The sequence below is a fragment of the Bacillus rossius genome (assembly GCF_032445375.1).
Source record: "Bacillus rossius redtenbacheri isolate Brsri chromosome 4 unlocalized genomic scaffold, Brsri_v3 Brsri_v3_scf4_2, whole genome shotgun sequence".
Classification (NCBI taxonomy): domain Eukaryota; kingdom Metazoa; phylum Arthropoda; class Insecta; order Phasmatodea; family Bacillidae; genus Bacillus; species Bacillus rossius.
Window position 1 is genome coordinate 4,147,043 of NW_026962011.1, and position 22,168 is coordinate 4,169,210.

The following is a 22,168-nucleotide window of genomic DNA, read 5'->3' on the forward strand; positions in this document are numbered from 1 at the left end:
AAATAATGGTATTAAAATATTTATGTATAAATAAATATTGGTGTATTATTAAAGTGGAGCATTTTTTACACTCGCTCATATTATTTAAAAATGCATAAAAAAAACTTGATGATAATATTGCAAATCTTATTTTCTTATTTTGGATTTTAATTTAGTTTTATTGGTGTCTACAGCTTTTTCAGACTTGCTATTTTTTAAGCTTTGTTTATTATGCTGCTGGTGGTTTTTTTTACAGTATAGTATTTTATAATTAGTATAGTATTTGTATTTTTTTTATATTTTGTGTAAATGTTCTTTAATATTACAATTTTTTTTTAGCTAAAGGAATATTAACTATGCATGAATTGCATTTCTTTCAGTTAAGTAAATGTAACATATGGATTACAAAAATATGTTCATTGTTTACATTATTCTTGTAATACCTAATGATTTTGCTTTTATAGTTTATTCCTAAATTATTTATATATTTATTGCTAAATAACAACCTAACATCATTGAGGAACTGCAGAGTATCATAGGTATTAAATTTTCATAAATATTAGAACATTACAGATAAATACAAGATTAATTTTAAAAAAATTCTTTAAAGAATTAAAATTAATATATTCCAGTAAAAAAGATTACGTAAAATTATCATAATTTACTACCAAATGAAATTATTCCACTGACACAAGACTATTTGCTTAAAATGAAGAATGGTATCTCTCAGATCCTGAATGTTACATGTTTGGTCTTCTTTTCATTGTGTGGAATGTTGTCATCTTGATATTTTCAAAATATTATTTCCCCCTTTACCATTTTCACATCTTCCAACTTTTTCTCGTAACATTGTGTTGGTTGGAACGTACATTTATGTGGCTTCCAGAATTTTTCATTTTTGCTGTGCAATTGGCTGTTCCAGCAACACAGTTTATGTGAGAGAGGGAGTTACGAATAATTCTGGTTCTCTACAAACATTTTTAATAAATTTTATTCATTAAATCTTTATACCCTAGAGGTTCCTAACAAACATCAAGTAACTTTTCCATTTAGCTAAACATTATGCAGATTCTGCTGTGAAATAATTTATAACATAAGGAATTACTTGAAAAACATTTTTAGTTAGAATTTTCTTTCAAATTTTTGAATCTTATTCAGTTGAATTGTGATTTTGTGGGTATGTTTACTAATCATCAGAAAATTCTATTTTTTTTCTCAACATAGGCAAATGAAATAAATATAAATACTGTCTCTTTGATTTACATCACGACTCCCCCAAAGCAACACTTGTAGAATAGTTTCTTGGTCATTGGCGAAAAGTGTTTTTAAACTGCCTTCATAAAAATTTCTCAATGAAAGATTATGTAGCACTCCTTTGATTCAAGATATATTTACTTGCCTTTTAGTTTTAGGCAGAGATGTGGTAATGGTTGATGGGGAAACATCTCCAGATGTCCAAAAAGAATCGCCATGGTGAAAATAAGATTCAGCATTAAAAAGAAGTTGCCTATCTCACAGGTAAATGAGCAAAGTGTTTTGCTTGGAGCATTGTGATAAATGGTACAGAGACTAGGAAGAGAAGGACAAAATGTTGGAAACATTAGAGAAATGTGTTTGAAAAGTATGCAAGAAGTTAAATGAGAAGACAGAGAAAAAAGATAAAAGAGTTGGAAGAAGAATGGCTGTGCTACAAACTAACAGAAAGTAACAAATTAAATTATATTCAACATTGCTTTGGTAAGGAAAGTTTGCTAAGAGTTTATATAGAAGGAATGCTAAATGATATAAGATTAGGAGAATCACGTAAATATAAAATGTCGAACATCATAGGGAAAGAAAGTTTAAATGAGAACCATTGCATTTGATGGACTACATTGGAGAAGCAACTGTTCAAAGACAAAACCTGCCTACAGAAAAAAAAAAATTTTTAATTGTTATGGCATAGAGTTGTTTAATTAGGTACCCTGCAAGTATGACAGTATGCGTATTATTAATTGTCTTTCCTATCTACAACACAATTTTTTTAGTCTCTCTCAAAACATTATATGTACAAAGAATTTTCTTACATAGCCACTGTACATGAAGTATTTAACTTGAGGCTGGCATTTTAATGTCATGAAGAAATTCCATTTTAAAATTGAATTCAACTAGGCTGCATAGACATTTCAGAGAAGTTGTTTCTGTACACTTTCTATGCCATTTATCTGAAATGGAATTATTTCTGCAGCTATCACACTATGGATGCATCTTATGAAGAACTTAGGGCATCCTAGATTGACTTTGCATTAGTTAAAAAAAAGTTTTTTTTTTAAGTTATTTTTTCTGAATTTTTTTTCATCTTGAGACCAAAGTTGTTGAGCTCAAAAAAGAGTATATTTCTTTTTTAAATTTGCGTCCAAAAAAAAATGTGTAAGTTTGGCAGGAACCTCTTAAGGACATCAGCTTAGCTGTTGATTGAAGCTGCAAAATGTGCTGCATTGTGAAAATTGGGAAATGTAGTGCTTCTTCAATTACGTATGTTTGAAGCTATGCATTTGCTGATATCAAATTATTTATTATGTTGGATGTATTCAGCCTGCTGCTTTGCATTTTCTGGCTTTTCATTTTTAGTAGTTTTGCTTTGCTTGAATCATGTTTTATCTTCAAGTTGATCTTTTGCATTTTTGCAGTAAGAAAGGGAACTTTTGCCATGTGGCTGTTGAAAGGTAAAGATTAATTATTTTCATACCGTAATTGTATTAATTCGTGTTCCATTTTTAATGAAAATAATTTACTTGTTGTATAGCTATATTAAGTAACCTAAAGAAAATTAATATTTGCAGCAAAGGTTAAGTTTTGAGATACTATGCAATTCATAGGAAGAATTTCCAGGCAACTGAAACATGGCACTTTGTATAATTCAAGTTAGCCAGGAATCAGGTAAATTAGTTTTCTTAATTTGTTATTCAATAATCACAATTCTAGTTCCTAGTTATAATAATTCTGAAGTGAACTTCAGAAATGTTCACATGTGCTCAGCTGGAAAGAAAGTGATTTTCAACAATCGTTATGCTACTATAAAAAAAAAATATAGTTTTGCTAATGAACATTGACCAGGAAATAAATTTTAAGTGCATACAAAATATTTCAAGTTATTTCTTATATGTTGAATATGTTTCTTTGTCTGAGAAAAAAATACTTGTGTGTTTACGCATAGACATTAAATACACATTGCCACTGATGATGCAAAACTTTTTTTTTATCAAAAATGATAGGTTTTCAGAAGGTTGAAAAAAACTCTATCCAAAACAAACTTTTGCAAAAAAAAAAAACATTGTTTGATTTAGTTAGTAGTAGCACAACAATAGTTATCACAGAAGTTTACTACATCTGTTATCGGAGAATTTTATAGGTTTTTTTTTTATGTTGTGACTAAAGAATAATCAAAAATTGACGCACGAAGTTTTGCATCTGCATGGACTTCTTGCAAACACGAAGGTGTCTCTACCAACTGACTAGTGGTAGTGTGTTGGTGGTACAGGGTCATCAAGAGAAACTAAAGGCCTGGGGGCAAATAATTGCTATCGGGCCCCCTTCCTATTATTTAATGTACAACTTTTCAAACTCCACACTTCAAAAAAAATATCCATGAACTCGTAAATTTTTCTGGGGCATAGCTGTAAATGTGATGTACTTGTGAGCTGTCCTATGAAATGTATTAAAAATGTGAAAACTGATCTGGGAGCCCCCCCTTGGACGGCCCTGGCAGTGCGGGGAGAGCCAGCGGCGCCGGGAAGCAGGCGTAGAGCGCGCCCGCGCGTGGTGTCTGTCCGCAGCGTGCGACATGAACGTCCACAAGCGGTGCGTGGAGACGGTGCCCAACCTGTGCGGCTGCGACCACACCGAGAGGCGGGGCCGCATCGAGCTCAAGATAACCTGCATCGGCAACAAGCTGACTGTCGAGGGTGAGTGCAACCCTCCCCCGCGGGGCCCACGGTCTCATCGTTGTGGAGGGAGATACAGCCCGCGTGGATTTTAGAATGCACATCAAAATATTCACAAATAAGAAAAAAATTTTACAATCAAATTTAATTATATTATAATTTTTTTTTCTTCACCCTACACAGGGGTTCAAGTAAATTTGATAAAAATATACAGTAAAAGTGAAACCATATTGAAAGTTCTGTAAAATACGAGAAAATAACAAACCTGTTAATGGATTTTCTTAAACCAGTAAAATTTTGTTTGGGAAATGTTTTGTCGATCAAATTGCTTTTGTTAGTAAAAATAGAATATTTTTAATAATTTTTTGTTGTAATCGCAGATTATTTGTTACATAAATAAATAAATATTTATTATGTTGCTGGAAGCAAATCCAATTCTCACTAAATATTCTTAGATTCATAAACATTCCTTTTTTTTTTCATTGAAATTTTTATGAATGAGTTTCACTTGATTTATCTATGGAAAACAAATAATTAAAATTTTTTTGATATGTCAAATAGAATGTCAAATTATTCAAGAACTTTGAATATTTTTTGAATACTCGCAGACCCTAACATGTGGTTTGGGCTGCCTGGCTGTGCATCGAACCTGATTGCTGGTCCAAGTATGAGCGATCACATACCTGGAAAATATACTTGATGGATTTATATCTGATATCTCAAATTTTTTAGCAAGAAATACTGGTGTTATTTCAGGACAAATGATGGCAGCAGGGACATAAATAAACTAGTTTCCACACAGGGCAAGAACTCGTCTTTTTTCCTTCAACCTAATCTAACCAAAACGTTTTCAGAGAACACCTTATATAGCCACCATATTCCACTATTCCAAACATTTTTGATCCAGTTTAGATAGTAATTAAATAGATTTATTTGTAGTAATTTCATTTTTAACATATCGCAAGCAGAATAGAACGGGAAAAATACCAGTATTAAAATATTAAGTAATATACATGTGTTTTTCTTTGAAAACAAATAATTCAGTTCATTTACCCTCCAACGATATTCAAGTTAATATCTGTAGTAAAAATTACTCTGCCAGTTTGCGATACTCCTCCCCCCTCAAATACGGTGCCTGGGGCGCAAGCCCGGTCTGCCCCCCTCTAGTTATGTCCGTGGATGGCAGAACATTAGTTTAGTACAAGCAGTGCATTTATTTTAAATTTATGACCCAGAGAAGGTCTTTCATCAGGCCTTCAATGGTTTGGCACATCCTTTAATCCGTAGGGACAAGATTACATGGTGAATCGTGATAAAACAAAATAACACCGAAATGCAAGTTAATACACCATATTGAAACAAAATGCAAGCTATATCATGGAACCAAGTATTTTTTAACATAAACTTAATAGAAATCATAAAAATAGTAATCTTTTAATGTTTGAAATTTAAGGAGTTTTATTTCTAGACAAAAAATTATACCAAAGTGCATGGTTCAGAAAAATTGAATTAATTATTTAACTGTGCGTCTTTGATTGAATCATTTCTAAACCACAAATGCTTGCTTATTTATCTTTATTGTTCTGTTTTAGACCAATTTATTACTAATTATGTTATCATAAAAATGCAGCATATAAATTTTACCACTATCTTGGTGAAGTAAGTATTACAAAACTTCTTTTATAATAATAAAAAAACACCATTATCCTCGTTTTAAGAAAAAAATTTGAAAAAAAAATAAAACCATGAAATCTTGTCTCTAGTAATCCATCACCATTCATGCAGCTCACGTTAAGATTTTTTCCCGGTGGGTTCCGGTTGTTAACGGACTGTCCGTCAGGTTGCATTACTGCGCTGCCTGCATTTTTGGTTCACTCAGAGTTTACCATTACCGTTGATTTAAGTTTCAGTACAGTGTTTCCTGTGTTCTGTGAAACTATGCTGATGCTTGATAATTCAGAAAAATCATTAAGCCACCATGGTCCCTAACGTGCTGAATCAAAAACTTCTCACTGTGAGCATTAAAACAGTAGAGACATAATTTTATATTAGAAAATTATAGGCTATTTATTGAGATTCAAATATACTATGGTAAAAACATTTGGTGAATAAACAGTTGTCAAAATTTCAAATGTGTGTCATAAGTTATTAAAATTATCATTATTTATAAAGTGTAATTGAAGTGATACTTCTTTTCACACTAGCTTATTGGTATGCATCATATTTTTCCCATTTTTTGAGACTAGCGGGTGCTTAGATCCAATTAAAATTTATATACGTAGCTTTAATATGTTCTAGTTCAATTTAATTTTGCTTGATAATTAAATCTACATACCCTGGAATGAAAGTGTCTTATATTGGAAATAATGTGTTAAAGCATGAATGATAAAGTTAGTAAATATAATTTATTTTGTATAAATGAGTTCTGTGTTTTGTCGAAAGTATGAATAATAGTAAGGAATCATCCCACCACTGAAAACTGTAATGTGGATGGCCGGTACGGGATTGTACCAGGTCCCTCCATAATGTGCTTCTGTGTCTTACCACCAATTGAAACTATTGAGAGCATTTTGTATTTGATTAAAATATACTCTATTCTGATCTCTTTCCTGGCCCCATATCCATTATTTTTTAAAGATGTTAATCTATAAATTTAGTTTTAACTTTTTTGTGTTGATTTATTGCAGTTCGCCAAGGACGCAACCTAATTCCAATGGATCCAAATGGGCTGTCAGATCCATATGTCAAGCTCAAACTTATTCCAGACTCGGACAACGTGAAAAAGAAGTCGAAAACCATCAAGGCATGCCTGAACCCTGTCTGGAATGAGACGCTTACCTTGTGAGTACCGTTGTTTTTTTTTTTTTATTTCAATTGATTTTAGAGTAAAACTACTCTTTAAGTGTGAAAATAATAGTATGGTTTATTTTTGTATATTTGATTTTTTTTTATACATTTATTTATTTCCATGAGTTGGTTATGTGGCCAACAGATCTGCTATTCCTGTGCACAACTTAAAGGGCCTGCCTAGTCAGGGGTATATTAGTGTTAGTCAGGCGGGGCGATAAGTGCGACACTCACTGGTACTTCTCTAAGTGTAAGTTTCGCCTCTGAGGGCGTGAATTCTTCTCGTTGTGCAAAGGGCAACATGAGATTTGAGCGGTAACCATACCATTATAACACGGATAAACAAAGATTAAAGGTGTAGGTAATGCAATTCCATTGAGTGCTTCCAAGAATATGTACCGGATAAATCATGCCTAGACATTAATCTGAAAATAAACGTTTTAATCATTTTCACTCATCTAAATTACAGTTTAAAAACAAAATACAGAAATAGAACGGCTTCAACGTGTTCTGAATTTTTTTTGTAAACAGACACCAGTCTGATATCTTGAGCAGTTTTCAAATTGCGTGGATTCTCCTGAGGCTCAGCACAATGTTTGTGTGCGTGCGTGTGACACATGGCCCGGCCGTGTGCAGTGAGCTGAAGGCGGAGGACAAGGACCGCCGGCTGCTGATCGAGATATGGGACTGGGACCGCACGTCGCGCAACGACTTCATGGGCTCGCTGTCGTTCGGCATCTCGGAGCTGATCAAGGCGCCCGTCGAGGGCTGGTACAAGCTGCTCACGCAGGAGGAGGGAGAGTTCTACAACGTGCCCGTGCCGGAGGAGGGGGCCGACATGGCCAGCATCAAGACACAGATGAGGGTGAGTCTCGCCGGCGCCAAGAGTCTCTGAACCATGGAGCGTCGAGAGTCTCCAAACCACGTGGTGCTTAGTACCCATTATTGACACACTTCACGCCAGTAGCACTTATCAGCAGCGAGGTCTTTAGAGACGGTTACATATAATAATATAGAACAAGGATTTTATTTTTAAAGTTAAATGGAAATGCTGTTCTAATGTAAATGGACCTTTTCCATTGCCTTACATGATGAAACAAACAAAAAAAAGTCAAGGGTTTATAGTCATCGTATTTATTTATCTCAATTTTAGTCTCTGGTTTTTTTATAATTGCCAATTTGAACCCACTGTTCTCTAATTTTGTTTTGTTCTGTTTTTTTAAATGGATATTTTTTTCCTATTAGTGAGTTAGTCTGTTGATTTATGTTAGGCCATTAGAGATGTATGTTTAAAACCATATACAAGTGGAACAAGGATGTTGGGAAACCAATCTGTCATCACATCACCTCTAGTTTATCGTAAGGAGCCATTCCAGCATTTTCTTGGAGTAGTTTCGGGAACTCATGGAAAACTAAAATTAGGATGGTCAGAGTGCTATTGGAACCCCTGTCCCCAGGAATGTGAATCCAGTTTCTTAACACGATCCCATATTGCTCCATAGGATTTCTGTTCCACCGCATCAGGCTGCCCGTAGTCTTGTCAAAGAATGAACAACTCGTCTCTTCATAGATACTCGGAAATAGTCTCTGGGATATAAATTGTAACTGATTTATTTCCTACATACACTCGTGCATGAACACTTTATGGTTATGAGCCTAACTAATGTTTGACTGTTTACAAATAATATTAGCAGTTTTTGAAGTCAAAATTTGTGTAGGGACTGGGTGTAATTAATTACGTATTATTATACATTTGTCACCCACCTGAAATAGTTCGTTACGGAATGGAATCTGTTAATGAATATCAGACTGCAACAAGGTATAAAAATGTGGAGAAATATGTTTTATGACTTATGTCAACAATTTGGATGAATAACACAAAATTGTAATTCTAGCAGTAAATCGAGAATTTCAAGATACCAGAATATAATTTTTCAATTTATCCCCCTCAATTACGACCATTGATGCTTGTCAATGTTACCAACCAAACACTGTGGTTTCTGTTATTTATTGTGCAAACTGAGAATTGGTATGGTACAGTGTTTTCAACACCCATAAGTAAGGTCATAAAGTGATTTACATATTTTATTTTTGTCAAATGTTAGAGAGTAATATAACACAGTGGAAGTTAACATTTTCCCCAGAAGTACACGTACTTTCTTTCTTTCTTTTTTTGTTACCATCCAAATGTGAAATAATTGCGTGAATTCTCTGCCTGATAGGTACTGCTTTTTAGATGGACATTCAAAAACTTTTGATAAGTGTGACTTTATATGTCTTGAGAAATGAGGACAAATGTAATATTTTTTGAATACAATAACTGTATGAGATATACGAGGAATTTTCTTCTAATACCTTGCAGATGTAATGCAGTATTCTACCTTTGCTTCGGCATGTCTTTAAAAAAATTTTGTAGCGCTGTGTTTTGCAAGATTTTCGTTTTGTGACATTTGAGTGTTGCATGGGTGAGATGTTTATTTTATTTGCTAATAAGTCTCTAGGATATACACACATCGTGGCAACTTGGGGTTAAGGTGGAAAATATTCACAGAAAAACATTTTCTTTCAGCATGTTACAGTTCTACTTTTTTTTACTTCATAACTTCTTAACTTACAAGTCACTTTCCTTTCAAACTGCAATAAATAATACTCGACGAGAGTATTTCTGTTTAATCACGTCATTTTCTGTTACCACTAACTATCTGACAGTTTATTTTTGCTAAATGGTTGGTCAAAATAACATAATTACTGCCTATAATTTAGAAATCTTTGCTAGGTAGTCAAATTGTAATATATGCATTCAAATTGTTGTTACTGTATGTTTTGATATTTTATGAATGGCTTTGTATTTTTTAGTTATTTTTATATATAAGAAACTTTTTTTGTGCATTTTTCTTGTCTGCAAGTTTTCTCATTAGTTAACTTAGAATACATTTTTTTTAATATGAGCTTCATTACCCAGAAGCTGTGTCTAATATAGTGGCGGTCCTATAGGAGGTGCGATGGTCCCCCCCACCCCCCATCCTGCCATAAACATTTAGAACTAAAAAACTATAGGGATAAACCAAAAAAATAGTATACCTACTCCAGTCCACATATGACTTTTTGAAATCTGTTTAAAATGTTTTGAGGAAAAAGATTATATTTTATTCTTTAGTGCTACGCTACCTACCACGTGTAATTTCTTAAAAATTATTTACTTTTTAAAAATCAAATAAAGCTATAGTGCTTTTAAAAACATTATAAATATATCTATTTAGCCTTTAAAGCTCTCTTTCTCTAGAGGGAGGTAGACAGAGAAAGATCAAGAGAGCACATGGAGACTGCTCTTGGGGCATGACGTCGCCCATGTGGAAGCGAGAATCGGACCCGACCTGGCCCGCTCTCAGCATCGGGCATGCTTTAAGAATTAACGCAGTGGACTCTCAGGGAATTCCATACGCCTCCGATGCAGTAGATGTTATACACGTGGGTACAAGAAGAAAGGAACACCATTTAAATTACACGTCTAAATTTATTAAGAAGTTACACACTCCCATATACATCATCCTTTAAACAGTTAAAAAGCCTGAGGCACGAATCAGTTTATGTTTCTCTTGGCCACACAAGAATTATGTAAAGGTGATTAAATACTCTCAGAGAGTAATAAGAGTAGCCCCGAGGAGAAACATAAAAAGATTTAAAAACTTAAGAACATGAACGGAAAACTACTTATTGGTGAATATAAGCGGTGAGGTCCCTGGGGTGCTGGTGCGTCCACTCTCGGCCGGTGATGATGAAGGATTGGGGGGAGCGAATGCTCTGCATGGAGCGTCTCTCATGCAGAACCAAACTACCGGTACGTTTTTATAATTGCGTGCCAAGGGTTATTAAAAACTAGACACACAAAACACTCGTACAATTACTGTGCGCTATCTCATGGCTAGAATGATTAAAACATATAGTACTTTAAAAATTAATATTTAAACAAAGTCTAGCTTCGGCCGGACTCGGGTCCGCCTCGGGAATGTCCAGTACCGTCTCTATTTTATGTAAAATTAAATATAAGATTTACTAAACAAAACTCTCCCGGCCAATATGCGATGCCACAAAACATTTAGGATAAAAAATAAAGGTTTACAATTTAATTTAAATTGTGTAAGGGGTCGGAGCACTGAAGCTACGGAGCTCTCTCTCGCGGGAGTCTGTGGCACGCCATTCAAACACACTTCGCGCAGCACACGCACACGTATGTGTCGGCGGTGCAAATGCCAGGAAGGAGTGGTTAGGGATGCCATGACACTGCAAAGGGAGTGGAGTGTGACCAGGCTTAAAGGGGCAAAGTTCCGGTCAACATAAATATAATATGGTATTCAAAACCATTCAAAACCATACAAAACCTTCTGATCATCCTCTCTCTTTAAACTTAGAATCTGGGTCTGCCACTGGTCTATAAGTTTTTGTAAGTATTATGTTTTTTTTGTTTCAGGAATTTTTAATTTAATTTTCTTAACATTATTTGCAAAAGTAACATTTTTTATGCTACAAATTTGTTTTACTACTTATGTAACAAATTTTTTGTTGTTCTATATTGTTTTAAAATTACATTTTTTCGCCATGGGCATTGATTGTGTATGTTTTTAATTAATTAGTTGTTTTGTGTTAGTAATTTTCTGGGTGCATACCATATATACGTGAACTTTTGTCACTACATTGCAGTTTCTTAAAGAAAAATAAATCATATTTCATTTGTAATTTCTTAAAATTATTTAAATTAAGTAAATACATTTAAAATTTAAAACAAAAACTGTATTACAATATAAATGGAAATAAGAAGATATGTATAGAGTATTATCGATTAAATGTTTTTTCTGATAGTGCTAAATACTTTAAAGACCATAAATCAGAATTTCAATAAAGCATTTGAAAGTTATTTTATTGACTTTGAAAAATATAAATGGTTTTTGTGTAAAGTCTCAGATATTTATATAAAAATAATTCAAATCAAGACTTAATATCTATGCCATTTAATAAAAATAATCCTCCCAAACAATAATATTTTAAAAAAACTATTTTTCAAATAATATTTAAAATATAAATGTTATATTGTTAATACAATTAGCTATCTGTTTTGTGGGATAACTTAAGCCAATGAACATAAAATTAAAGTACTTGTTTTGGTTTGCTCATTTTGTAGCGCAGATTACATTTGATGTTTTTATTGTGAATGAAATGGGCATGAGGTGTCTTGCACTCACATCAATTCGTCGGCTTTATGATTTGCCAGTAGAGCCCAGATTGCAGCTGTGAAAATGTGAATTTTATTAATTGGTGTGTATGGTTTCTTTTGTTTGCTGTACTTCACGCAGGGTTCATCGATACGCCACAGCCGTCGTACGGTGGGCAGCCAGTTCTGTTGTTGTTCAGTAGGGCCCCTAGGTGGCCGTGTGTCGATGTGTAGCGAGCATGTTGCACTTGGGTGCAGTCGTTGGGACTTCAGCCACTATGGAGAATCACGAAAAAGACTGAATATAATTTTGGAGAGAGTAAAAAGCAGTTTTATGGAACTTCTCATGTGTTACATTAAAGATCGTATCATTCACTACCACCACCACAACTATAACAAAGAAGATTATTTTTGTAAAATAATCTTTCAATATGCATTTTCTGTATTCAAAATCTTTTGGAAACAAATTATATTTGAAGGCAGTATGTATCTAACGTGTTTCCTTACTCGAAGAAAATATTTATTTAACAATTATAAGTGTGGCATCAAAACATAGATGCCTGCATATTTATTACATCTCTGAAGCTACAGAAGAATAAAATTCACTATATTAAAATTTTCTAACCAAAAATTGTTGGAGGGTTCCCATATGTTTGCCTATTTATTTTCGTTGCTTATTGTTTGTTAGAAAGTAGTGATGGTTCGAATCCCAATTTTCTTGAATCTAAATCTTGAATTCGAACCACAAAGAATAACTCTAATCTACTCCTCGAATCTGAATATAGGTCTCAAGGTTAAAAAATAAAATAATAAATAAGAAAAAGCTTATTAAAACTATGTTTTTTTGAATTATAAAACACTTTCAATGTTCATTTTACAAACTAAGTGTTATGTGTGCACAAAGTCCTTAACACTATGGGTTCCAATTCTGGTAGCCCGGCCCACCAAGCATCTGCCCTTTGTTTACTGCACCACCCACCACATAACCTACTCACACTCCCAGCCTCCATGCCCGTTGGTATGGCTGCCAACCTAGAAATTTGCACCACAATGTCATTACACTAAGTTTCCAGATTCAAAAAATATAAAAATTTTATTTGAATATTTTCATATTAAATGTACAATATCTTTGGAAAAATTAATACGTTTAGGATGAAGATAAACACAAATAGACCCAGTAAAATTCAGAGTTGTTACTGTTGAAATTTAGAATTTACTACATTTCCTCCAGTATTCTTCTCCATATCTTATTCTTTGAAAATCAAATTTTTCAAACAAGTGATTCAATGTGTTGTGGTCAGGGGATTCATTATCGGACGTTTTAAGGAAATTACTGGGTGCCACCAAGTCTAGGGGGCACAGACCTGGCGGAAACTCTAACCTCAGGGCGTGACGTCGCCCGTGTGATGGGACTCGTTTCCCCTCTGAAACTCGTCCGAGACCACCAGAACCTGGCCCGCTCCTAGCGTCGGGCACGCTTTAACAATACTCATGTGGACTCTTATGGCATCCCACATGCCTCAATGTTGTAACACACACGTACTCGGGCGGAGATGTAAACATGAGGAGTGCAGTATTGCAATGATTTTATTACACAACATGACGTCTCAGGCCCTTCTTACAAAACGAAAAAATACAACTGTGAAACGCCTCACGGCATGATCAGTTTATTTGAAGTCCAAGCCACCTAATGGTTTGTATGTTACTTTCATGTTAACGTCCGAGTTATGACTGGCGGTAAGCTCCAATGGTGATTTATTACATGATTTAAAGTAAAGTTATGAACAGTAATACAAGGATCAGTTAAGTGCTAAAAGGGAAGTCTCCAGAGTGCTGAGAGCGTCTTACCTCGGGTGCTGATGAGAAGCGACTGGGGTGAGCGCTGGCTGCCGAGGTGGCTCATCAGCACTTTTGGCAACAAGCAAGCTGAATAAATTTTTATATTGTTTTAAGTCATTCCGCTAATGTGCTTATGTTAAACAGGATAATACTCTAAAAATTACAACATAATCATTTCAGACTCAAAAACATTTAACAAAATGTGTATTAAGATTATAAGTTCAAATTAATTTCAGACTAATGGCCTTCGGCAATCCGAGTCTATTGCGGCAAAGTGGTAACTTAAAATAATAAACTTGCAGAATGTTTAAGGGATTATGAAACAACACATTGACTTATCGAACAAGCCAGAAAGGTTTACAATACCAGTTACTAATTATTAAACACTGATTTGACTGCACTCTCTTGTGGTAGTTCGTGGCGCACTAACACACACACACATGCATGTTGCCGGCGGGAAGTTTATGTGCCGTGAGGACAGGAGGTAGGAGGGTTGGTGACATATCAATCTCAAAGGGGCAAAGCTCCAGACACCGTCAAATGATACTAAATGGTACAATGTTTCGACCAGCCCATCTTTGTTAAAAAATGATGTCTCTTTATCTATTTGAAGCTGGGAAACTGTTTTTTTTAACTTTTAAATTATGATCCTTCATTCCTTATTTTCCCTAATAAATACTTTGCATTTGGGTCCTTAAAATTATTTTCATCTACTATAATTAATAAATAATAACTCTTTACTAACAAGTCGGTGATTCTCTTGGTGGCTCAACTCTCGACTGCATTATTCCAGCATGGCCACTATAGCACGAAATTGGACACTGCTATTCTTACGTGGCTGCTGTGTATTGCTGGTTGTACTTTAGAATGAAAAATTTATTTTCAATGAAATTTCATAACTTTTTTTTTTTTTTTTAAGTATTTCCTCATTTCAGGGAGGAAACTATATATATGAAAACTTTAAGCTCTAAATGTGACAATTTCAGTTTACAAATGAGTGTGATCCATTACTGTTTATAATTCTGCAAAGATTCATCCTATAATTTATGCATATCTGTGTAAAGTTGTACACGCCTACCATGCAGCTCTTACACATAATGGTAAATTACATAATGGTAAATTATAGTTAACATTATGTTTTGATCAGCATCATTTTATATTGACATTATGTGTTAGCATTGTGAGGTTTGAATTAATTAAATTTAACATAATTTTTAATGTCTCCAACTATTGTAACATTACATTGTTCTGAGCAAATGTATCTGACAGCCCTGGACGGGATAGAGTAATTCCTGTATCTTTCATAGAAAAACAACAGTAATAACCAATTACATTTCAACACGCTGATGCTTCGTAGTGCAGGCTCAAGTATATTAAAGATAAAAACATAACAAACCACAACTAAAGAATTAGATGATGCACCAAATAACTATTATGTGATTAATAATAAAAAAAACTAGTGTAAAAATTAATACGATTTTGACTTACTATAATTCTCATAAGGATGGCAACTTTTGCGGCTGTTCTCTGAAGTTGCTTGGCTTCTGGGTTGTAGCCGTGTCGAAGAAGATATCACCGATGTTCGGTTAACCTACTGAGTTTCTAGGAAATTCTCCTGCGCTTATATATTCTGGCCTTAGAGGGAAGTGTTTCCTGATTGGCTGCTGCTGTGGACCAGAAGAAAGGAAGGCTCTGATTGGCCCACAGTTGCAGCCAATCAGGGAACACTCTCCTCTCAGGCAAGAGTATGTGAAGGCAGGAGAATTTCCGAGGTCTACCGAAACATTGGTGAAATCTTCGGCTTCGACTTGGCTATAACCCGCAAACCAAGCAACTTCCTAACTGCAATTCTGTCGAATCTTGCATTTATCCACATGTCGATTTCTGAAACGCAAAGCCAGACTGTCACTTCAGTTTCGACTTCCTTTCTTGATTCCTTTGAATGTAATTCCAGAAGACATCTGTTACCAAGCGAGCCCCGGCGATGTCGGACAAGGACGTCCCTCACAACATGAGCAAGAAGGACGTGATCCGCGCCTCGGACTTCAATTTCCTGATGGTGCTCGGCAAAGGGAGCTTCGGCAAGGTAATGGTGCATCGTGGGTGGTGGAGCGTGGCGGTTGGGGATGCTATTGCTATAAAGTGCACTTTCGTGTCATGGTGCAAACGGTGCAGCTTACTAATTTTCTTCTTTTACACCCATTTTTAAATGAATCCAAATTAGTTTTATGTGCCTGTGTGCAGTTAAAAAAACACTTCTGGTGCAGTGATAATACAGATATTAAAGATATTAAAGTTAATATTTTATTCATATTAGCTTTAAATTTGTGTGCAACAGTATCACATTAATTTTTGTCAGATTCTTTTCTCAAGTAAATAGATTGATGGAACACTTAAAATTTCAGAAGTAATATAATTTACTCATAGACCACAGTGCTTTGATTGTTTTGCTACTACTTTTGCGAGTGCTTGTCTTATTCTCTGTAGAAATGCAAATGTTACATGTGTTGTTTAGTTTCTATTTTTGTTCAGTTATTTATATGGTGTTATTTATTAAACCTAAGTGTGTGCTTGCGTGTGTCTAAACAGCGTGCCAGCACCCCCAAGGGTGTGCTGTGCACTGTTGTGTATGTATTGCCTATGTTTTTATTTTTAATCATTTGTTTTTTTTTTCTTTCCATTTATACTTATTTTATCATTGTTTTTGTTTTTCTTTCAATAAAATTAATGTTTTTTCCCCCTATAACTGTATTTTATTGTGTTTGAATACTCATTAACAATTACTATATATAAACAATAAAGGTTACAAGATTAATAACTACAAAGAATAGTAACTATTCTAATAATCACAGAAATACTAAATATAACAATAACTAACAATACTACTAGTCAGGGGCGCAACAACTAAATTTCCAAAAGGGGAGGGGGGGGGGGGCAATATAGATTTTTATAAAGTGATTACACAGCACTTTCTTTGCCCCGTTTGTCCCCATTTCAAGGTTTCAGAGGGGCGGGCAAAATACCCTTGCCCCCCCCCCCCTGTTGTTGCGCCCCTGCTACTAGTTAGTATCAGTACAACTACAACAACAATTATAGCTATATATTACAACAATACAGTAATATAAAACTTAATTAAGACAAGTAGTACAATCTAAAATCCCTAACTTTTTTTGTGGTGGAATTTCTATTGTTTTTGAACAGATCAAGGACTATATTTTTTTTTGTATATAATATTTTTTGATGTATTTTTTATGGTTTTTTAAAAATTTATGAAATGGGTTACGTATGTAAGGGTTAAGTGAAAAGGAAGGAAGGGGTGGGGTGAAAAGAGGCAGTAGATCGCTCTAGGCGATAAGGCAGAGTATGCGTTGTGAAACTCGGTCCTGTGTGAGGTGAGTGACCGAGGCGTGCGAGGAGTGTGACCAAGCTGTGCTGCAGGTGATGCTGGCGGAGAGGAAAGGAACGGACGAGCTGTACGCCATCAAGATCCTGAAGAAGGACATCATAATCCAGGATGACGACGTGGAGTGCACGATGGTGGAGAAGCGAGTGCTGGCGCTCTCCAACAAGCCGCCCTTCCTTGTGCAGCTGCACTCCTGCTTCCAGACCATGGTGAGGCGCCCATGCTGGGGGCCATGAAGGGAACTAGTGCTGTCCTGTTTCCCCCAGCGATAGCTGCAGTCAGGAGGCCTTTCAGACCCCTTCTCCTTGGTACCCAACTGCTTTATTCTTTTATTTTGTCACACTTTGTCAATTTATAAGTTATAATTTTAATGTTTCTTTATTTAAAATAAACTATTTTTGACGTGACGTCTAATAAATCGATGAACGCCAGCTGCACGCACGAAAAAGTCTCCCGTAACGCACATTGTCCCGTTACGCTGTGTCCCATTACGCTCATTGTACGCTTGCACCGCAATTATCTCGCTTCCACTCGATTGGAACAACCATCGATTTGGCTTTTTCGAGGCACATTAAATTTGAAACACTCCCATTCGTTTCCTACTTTTCCTATCATCGTCCTATCCTTAACAGAATAACACAGATTGGAAGACGTTAAATAGCAAACATGTATAAAAGTTATAGTTAAAATAATCTCTTTGTTAAAGTAATAAACATATTTGAATTAATGAGTGCAAATAAAAGTAAATTTATTAATGAAATAGTAGATTTCATTTCACTCCTTTTGTATCCATACAAAATAGTGATATAATTAAATAAAAATGATTCTATTTTATTCATAAAAGTATGCACTCATTTCATCAATGTTTTGTTATGACGTCACGTTAAACTATCGTCCATAAACTTACTTTACAGACAACCAATTTTTATATTTTAATAGTAAAAATATTTTACAATAATTATCATAATATATCATTATTTATTATAATTTTTTAAATTATAATAATTCAGTATATTTATTACATAGCCTTAGAGTGTAATGTTGACTAGAATGTGTATCATGACCCAAATTATCAAAGTTAGATAAACTCCATGTGTCATTGAGATGTAAATTGTCCAGTTCAGTGAATGAATGGACTGAAAGGGCTAATAAAATACCATCGAAAGCGAGGTCATTGTACACTGTAACACACGGTGTAGCAGACTAGGGATGTCAGGAAAGGAATTAGCCATGGCCTGTAGTTAATAACCATCCCAGCATTTTCTTGGAGTGATTTTGGGAAACTCTGAAAACCCAAAATCTGGATGGCTGGGAACGTTTGTCCGATGTCTTGCCACTGACCCACCTTGTTAAACCCACCAGTGCTTCTCACCACTTCGTTCATGCTTCTCTAAAACCTTTTCAAGGGAGTGGAGCATTCAAAAATTCTCCTGGAAGAAGGTTATCTGGAAAAAAAAAAGTAAATTTTTTATATGTATATATTGTATGTCTGTTTGCCACAGTTATGCTAATGTAAATCTACTGCTTGTAATCATTTTCCCCATTTACTAACTAGTATGCGTTTTCCAAGATTCATAATTCATCAAATAAATCTTTGTGTTTCAAATCCCCAAAGAAAAATATTTGCATCTGTTCATTTAAAACTTGGTATATTAATTACATTCTGGACGAAGGATTACCGGGTGAAGGGTGGGGGGATGGTAGCTGTCTCCCCTTCCTATGTGGGTAAAAAAGAATTTTAAAAATCAGAAAAAAATTATTGAGAGGGTTGGTTGTTGATATATACTTTTTATTATTATAAAAAAATGCATCATCTGTGAGAAAGCATAAGGATTTCTCATCATGAATCCTTCTTGCCCATGAAAGAGAGGTTGAATTCTAAAAAAATGTCTTTCTTTCCATTTTGAACTGGGTCCACCCTTGTGCTCGAGTTGAGTTATCTTAATTTTTTTTTCCCCTCTAATGCCATAACCTCTCCTTATTTGTACTGCTCATTTTTATTTATTTAATATTTATTTTATAGTCATCTCATCCAGTTTGATAGAAGTGGCCTTTATCGGGTAGGTCTAGCACAAAATTTATATTTATCATAGTTTTACTTTCATTCTATAAAATCAAGTCCTTTTATATTCAATTTGTACATTTTAGTAGGTTTTAAATATTTACTTTAAACTTTTAAAATTCATTGATGGTCAAGCTTGTGGTGGAGTGTATATATTGGTGACTGTAAGAAGTAAATTAAGTGAACAATTATTTTTTTCCAGGACCGTTTATACTTTGTGATGGAATACGTGAATGGTGGAGATCTGATGTTCCAGATACAGCAGTGTGGGAAGTTCAAGGAACCAGTTGCTGTGTGAGTTACGTGCCCAAACAGCTGGGAGGCACTTTTGGAACCAAATTTACTTGGCATAAATCTAATGTGAATCCTTAGCCAATACTTAGAGACAAGATTCTATGGTTTTATTTTTAGACCAATTTCATTTTTTAAAACTGAAGATTTTGGTGTTATTGTTTTTATTTTTATTAAAGTTATTTTGTTATACCAAAATAGTGGTAAAAAAAATATGCTGCATTTTTACAATAAAATGATTGAAATAAATTAGTCTAAAGGAATGAAATGAGGTTAAATGTGGTTTTACAATAAAATATATCTACATATTTCTGAATCTAATCAAGTGGTAGGTTACATAATTCACTTTAGTAACAAACAAATAAAATTGAACTTTAAAAGTAACTTAAAAAGTGGCTGAATTCATGAGAATGCTTTGCAACATATGTACTTGAAATCTTAGCTTGTCAATGATGGATACCTTAGCTAGTATTACAATATGGCTTAAGATTACTGGGTTTATTTTGTATGAAAATTAAGGTTGAGGTACTGCAGCATGGTTAGTAAAATAATGAGTACAAGTTTATTTGAAAGATGTAAAATAGAAAACCATCTATTCTTGAAGTTTCTAATGCAAACTCATCAATTTTTATTTTATTCAATATCAGAGTAGGTATCAGTTGATTTCAAAAGTAGTTTTAAATTGTTCAAATATAGTTTTAGGATTATAATAGAATATTTTTTCTCTTATTAGGCCCCATTTCCTACTTTCCTTTCCCATCCTGGAGCAAATCTATAGCTGTCTTAATACATTATTTGCTTTTCGGTTAGTGTTTAGCAGCAGAAACATTTACATCATGAAAAAGTTAAATATCACTTCTTTGTGAAAAATGTTTGATGTTTTTCTCAGGTTCTACGCATCAGAAATTGCCATTGGCTTGTTCTATCTCCACTTGCGCGGGATTGTGTACCGGGACTTGAAACTTGACAATGTTCTCCTGGACCAGGACGGGCACATAAAGATTGCGGACTTCGGGATGTGCAAGGAGGGCATCACCGGAGACAAAACGACAAAGACTTTCTGCGGTACGCCCGACTACATTGCTCCCGAGGTGAGGGGCCGAAGTTAGCAGCTCTCTGATTAACTAAAGGTTTTATACTCTCCTTCAGCACTTCTTGGTTAATGATAATGTGCTAGGTGGATCATAGCGTAACAGCACTATAGTTTATAGATTTATTTTTTTAAATTTTGACCATTTCAGTTCAACATATGAAGTAAATGTTTTGTGATGTATGCATGAATGCATGCTATACTCTCTTTATGCGAATTTCACCCTAATCATATATTTTATCAATAGTAGCTTAAGTTTAATAAACCCTCCAGTGACACTGTGATGTAACAGCGACACCTTATAGTATATATGTGTTGTCTCCATGTTTTGCTGTTGAACAATCTGCCTTGGACGACAAGAGACACAGGCAATGTGGCATCCACATGTCCACTCAAAAATGTGCTTTCTCAAAAGTACTAGCCGCCAAATATTTGTTCTGATGTCCATTTTTCACTTTTATGATGTGAGTTATGATGCACAATACAATATGTGGCTTACTACTAGAGCCAAAATTATTTATTATATAATCTTGCCTCTACTTATTGGGCATTGTGTAGCAGCACTAGGAATTTTGTTTTTGTGCTAGATAATCCTGTACCAGCCATACGGGAAGTCTGTGGACTGGTGGGCTTACGGAGTGCTCTTGTACGAGATGCTGGTTGGTCAGCCGCCCTTTGACGGTGAGGATGAGGAGGAACTGTTCGCGGCCATCACCGACCACAATGTTTCCTATCCAAAGAGTCTGTCCAAGGAAGCCAAAGAGTGCTGCAAAGGGGTGAGTTCTGCCTGCTACGCCAGTAGAAGTGAGGAACCATCCGTAGAGAACTCGGTGCTGGGTTGCGATCGAACAGTTATTGTGCATTTAAAACAATCTAAACATTTTGGAATCAACGTTTGACATTAGTTCCTACCAACAGCTGCGCAAAATTTGTTCTTAACTAGAGGTGGGACGATACCACACTTTCGATACTCGATTCTGTATTGTTTTTTCAGTTCAATACTTTCGATACTTCGATACTTTCGATACTCCAGGGAAAAATATTTTCCCATTAAGTAACAATTATTACAAATAACATAAATTAGTTTCAAACTATATAAATTCAATCTATCATACCAGCATTATGTCAGATTAAACTTAAATACATAATGTGTAAATAATTGCAATATATTAATGAACAATATGAATTCATCATTATATATACATGTAATAAAACCACTAGAAATGTAAAATACAGTCCATAATCAAGTAAAGCTGACATGAGAAACAGTGGCCTTACAAACTGTTTGAAGTCCTTTCTTGGAGGGGGGGAAAAGTCTCCAAACCTAAATTAGAAATAAAAAAATTAGGCTATTGTAAATAGAAAATCAGAAATTTTTGCTTGTTTGTTTCATTTTACAAACAACTTTATGCAAGAGAACAATTTTCAATAAAATTTTAACTTGAGAAACGTAAAATACAAAACAATCCGATCGTAAGAAAACAATAACAAACGGGTATATTCAGTTCAAAGATTAATGAATGCACAA

General features: G+C 34.6%; 1 protein-coding gene across 4 annotated transcripts in view; it reads left to right on the plus strand.

The window, feature by feature from the left end:
• The window catches only part of LOC134542481 (protein kinase C, brain isozyme-like), a 490,169-nt gene that overhangs the window by 444,719 nt on the left and 23,282 nt on the right, over positions 1–22,168 (plus strand). For 3 of the 4 annotated variants that reach the window (XM_063386801.1, XM_063386800.1, XM_063386802.1), the window contains exons 5-12: positions 3,795–3,923; positions 6,590–6,743; positions 7,386–7,614; positions 15,749–15,880; positions 17,233–17,406; positions 19,462–19,553; positions 20,440–20,641; positions 21,228–21,416. In XM_063386801.1, the coding sequence (XP_063242871.1) occupies positions 3,795–3,923; positions 6,590–6,743; positions 7,386–7,614; positions 15,749–15,880; positions 17,233–17,406; positions 19,462–19,553; positions 20,440–20,641; positions 21,228–21,416 (1,301 nt within the window). The remainder of the gene's footprint in view (positions 1–3,794; positions 3,924–6,589; positions 6,744–7,385; positions 7,615–15,748; positions 15,881–17,232; positions 17,407–19,461; positions 19,554–20,439; positions 20,642–21,227; positions 21,417–22,168) is intronic. The other variant, XM_063386803.1, reaches the window with a different exon arrangement.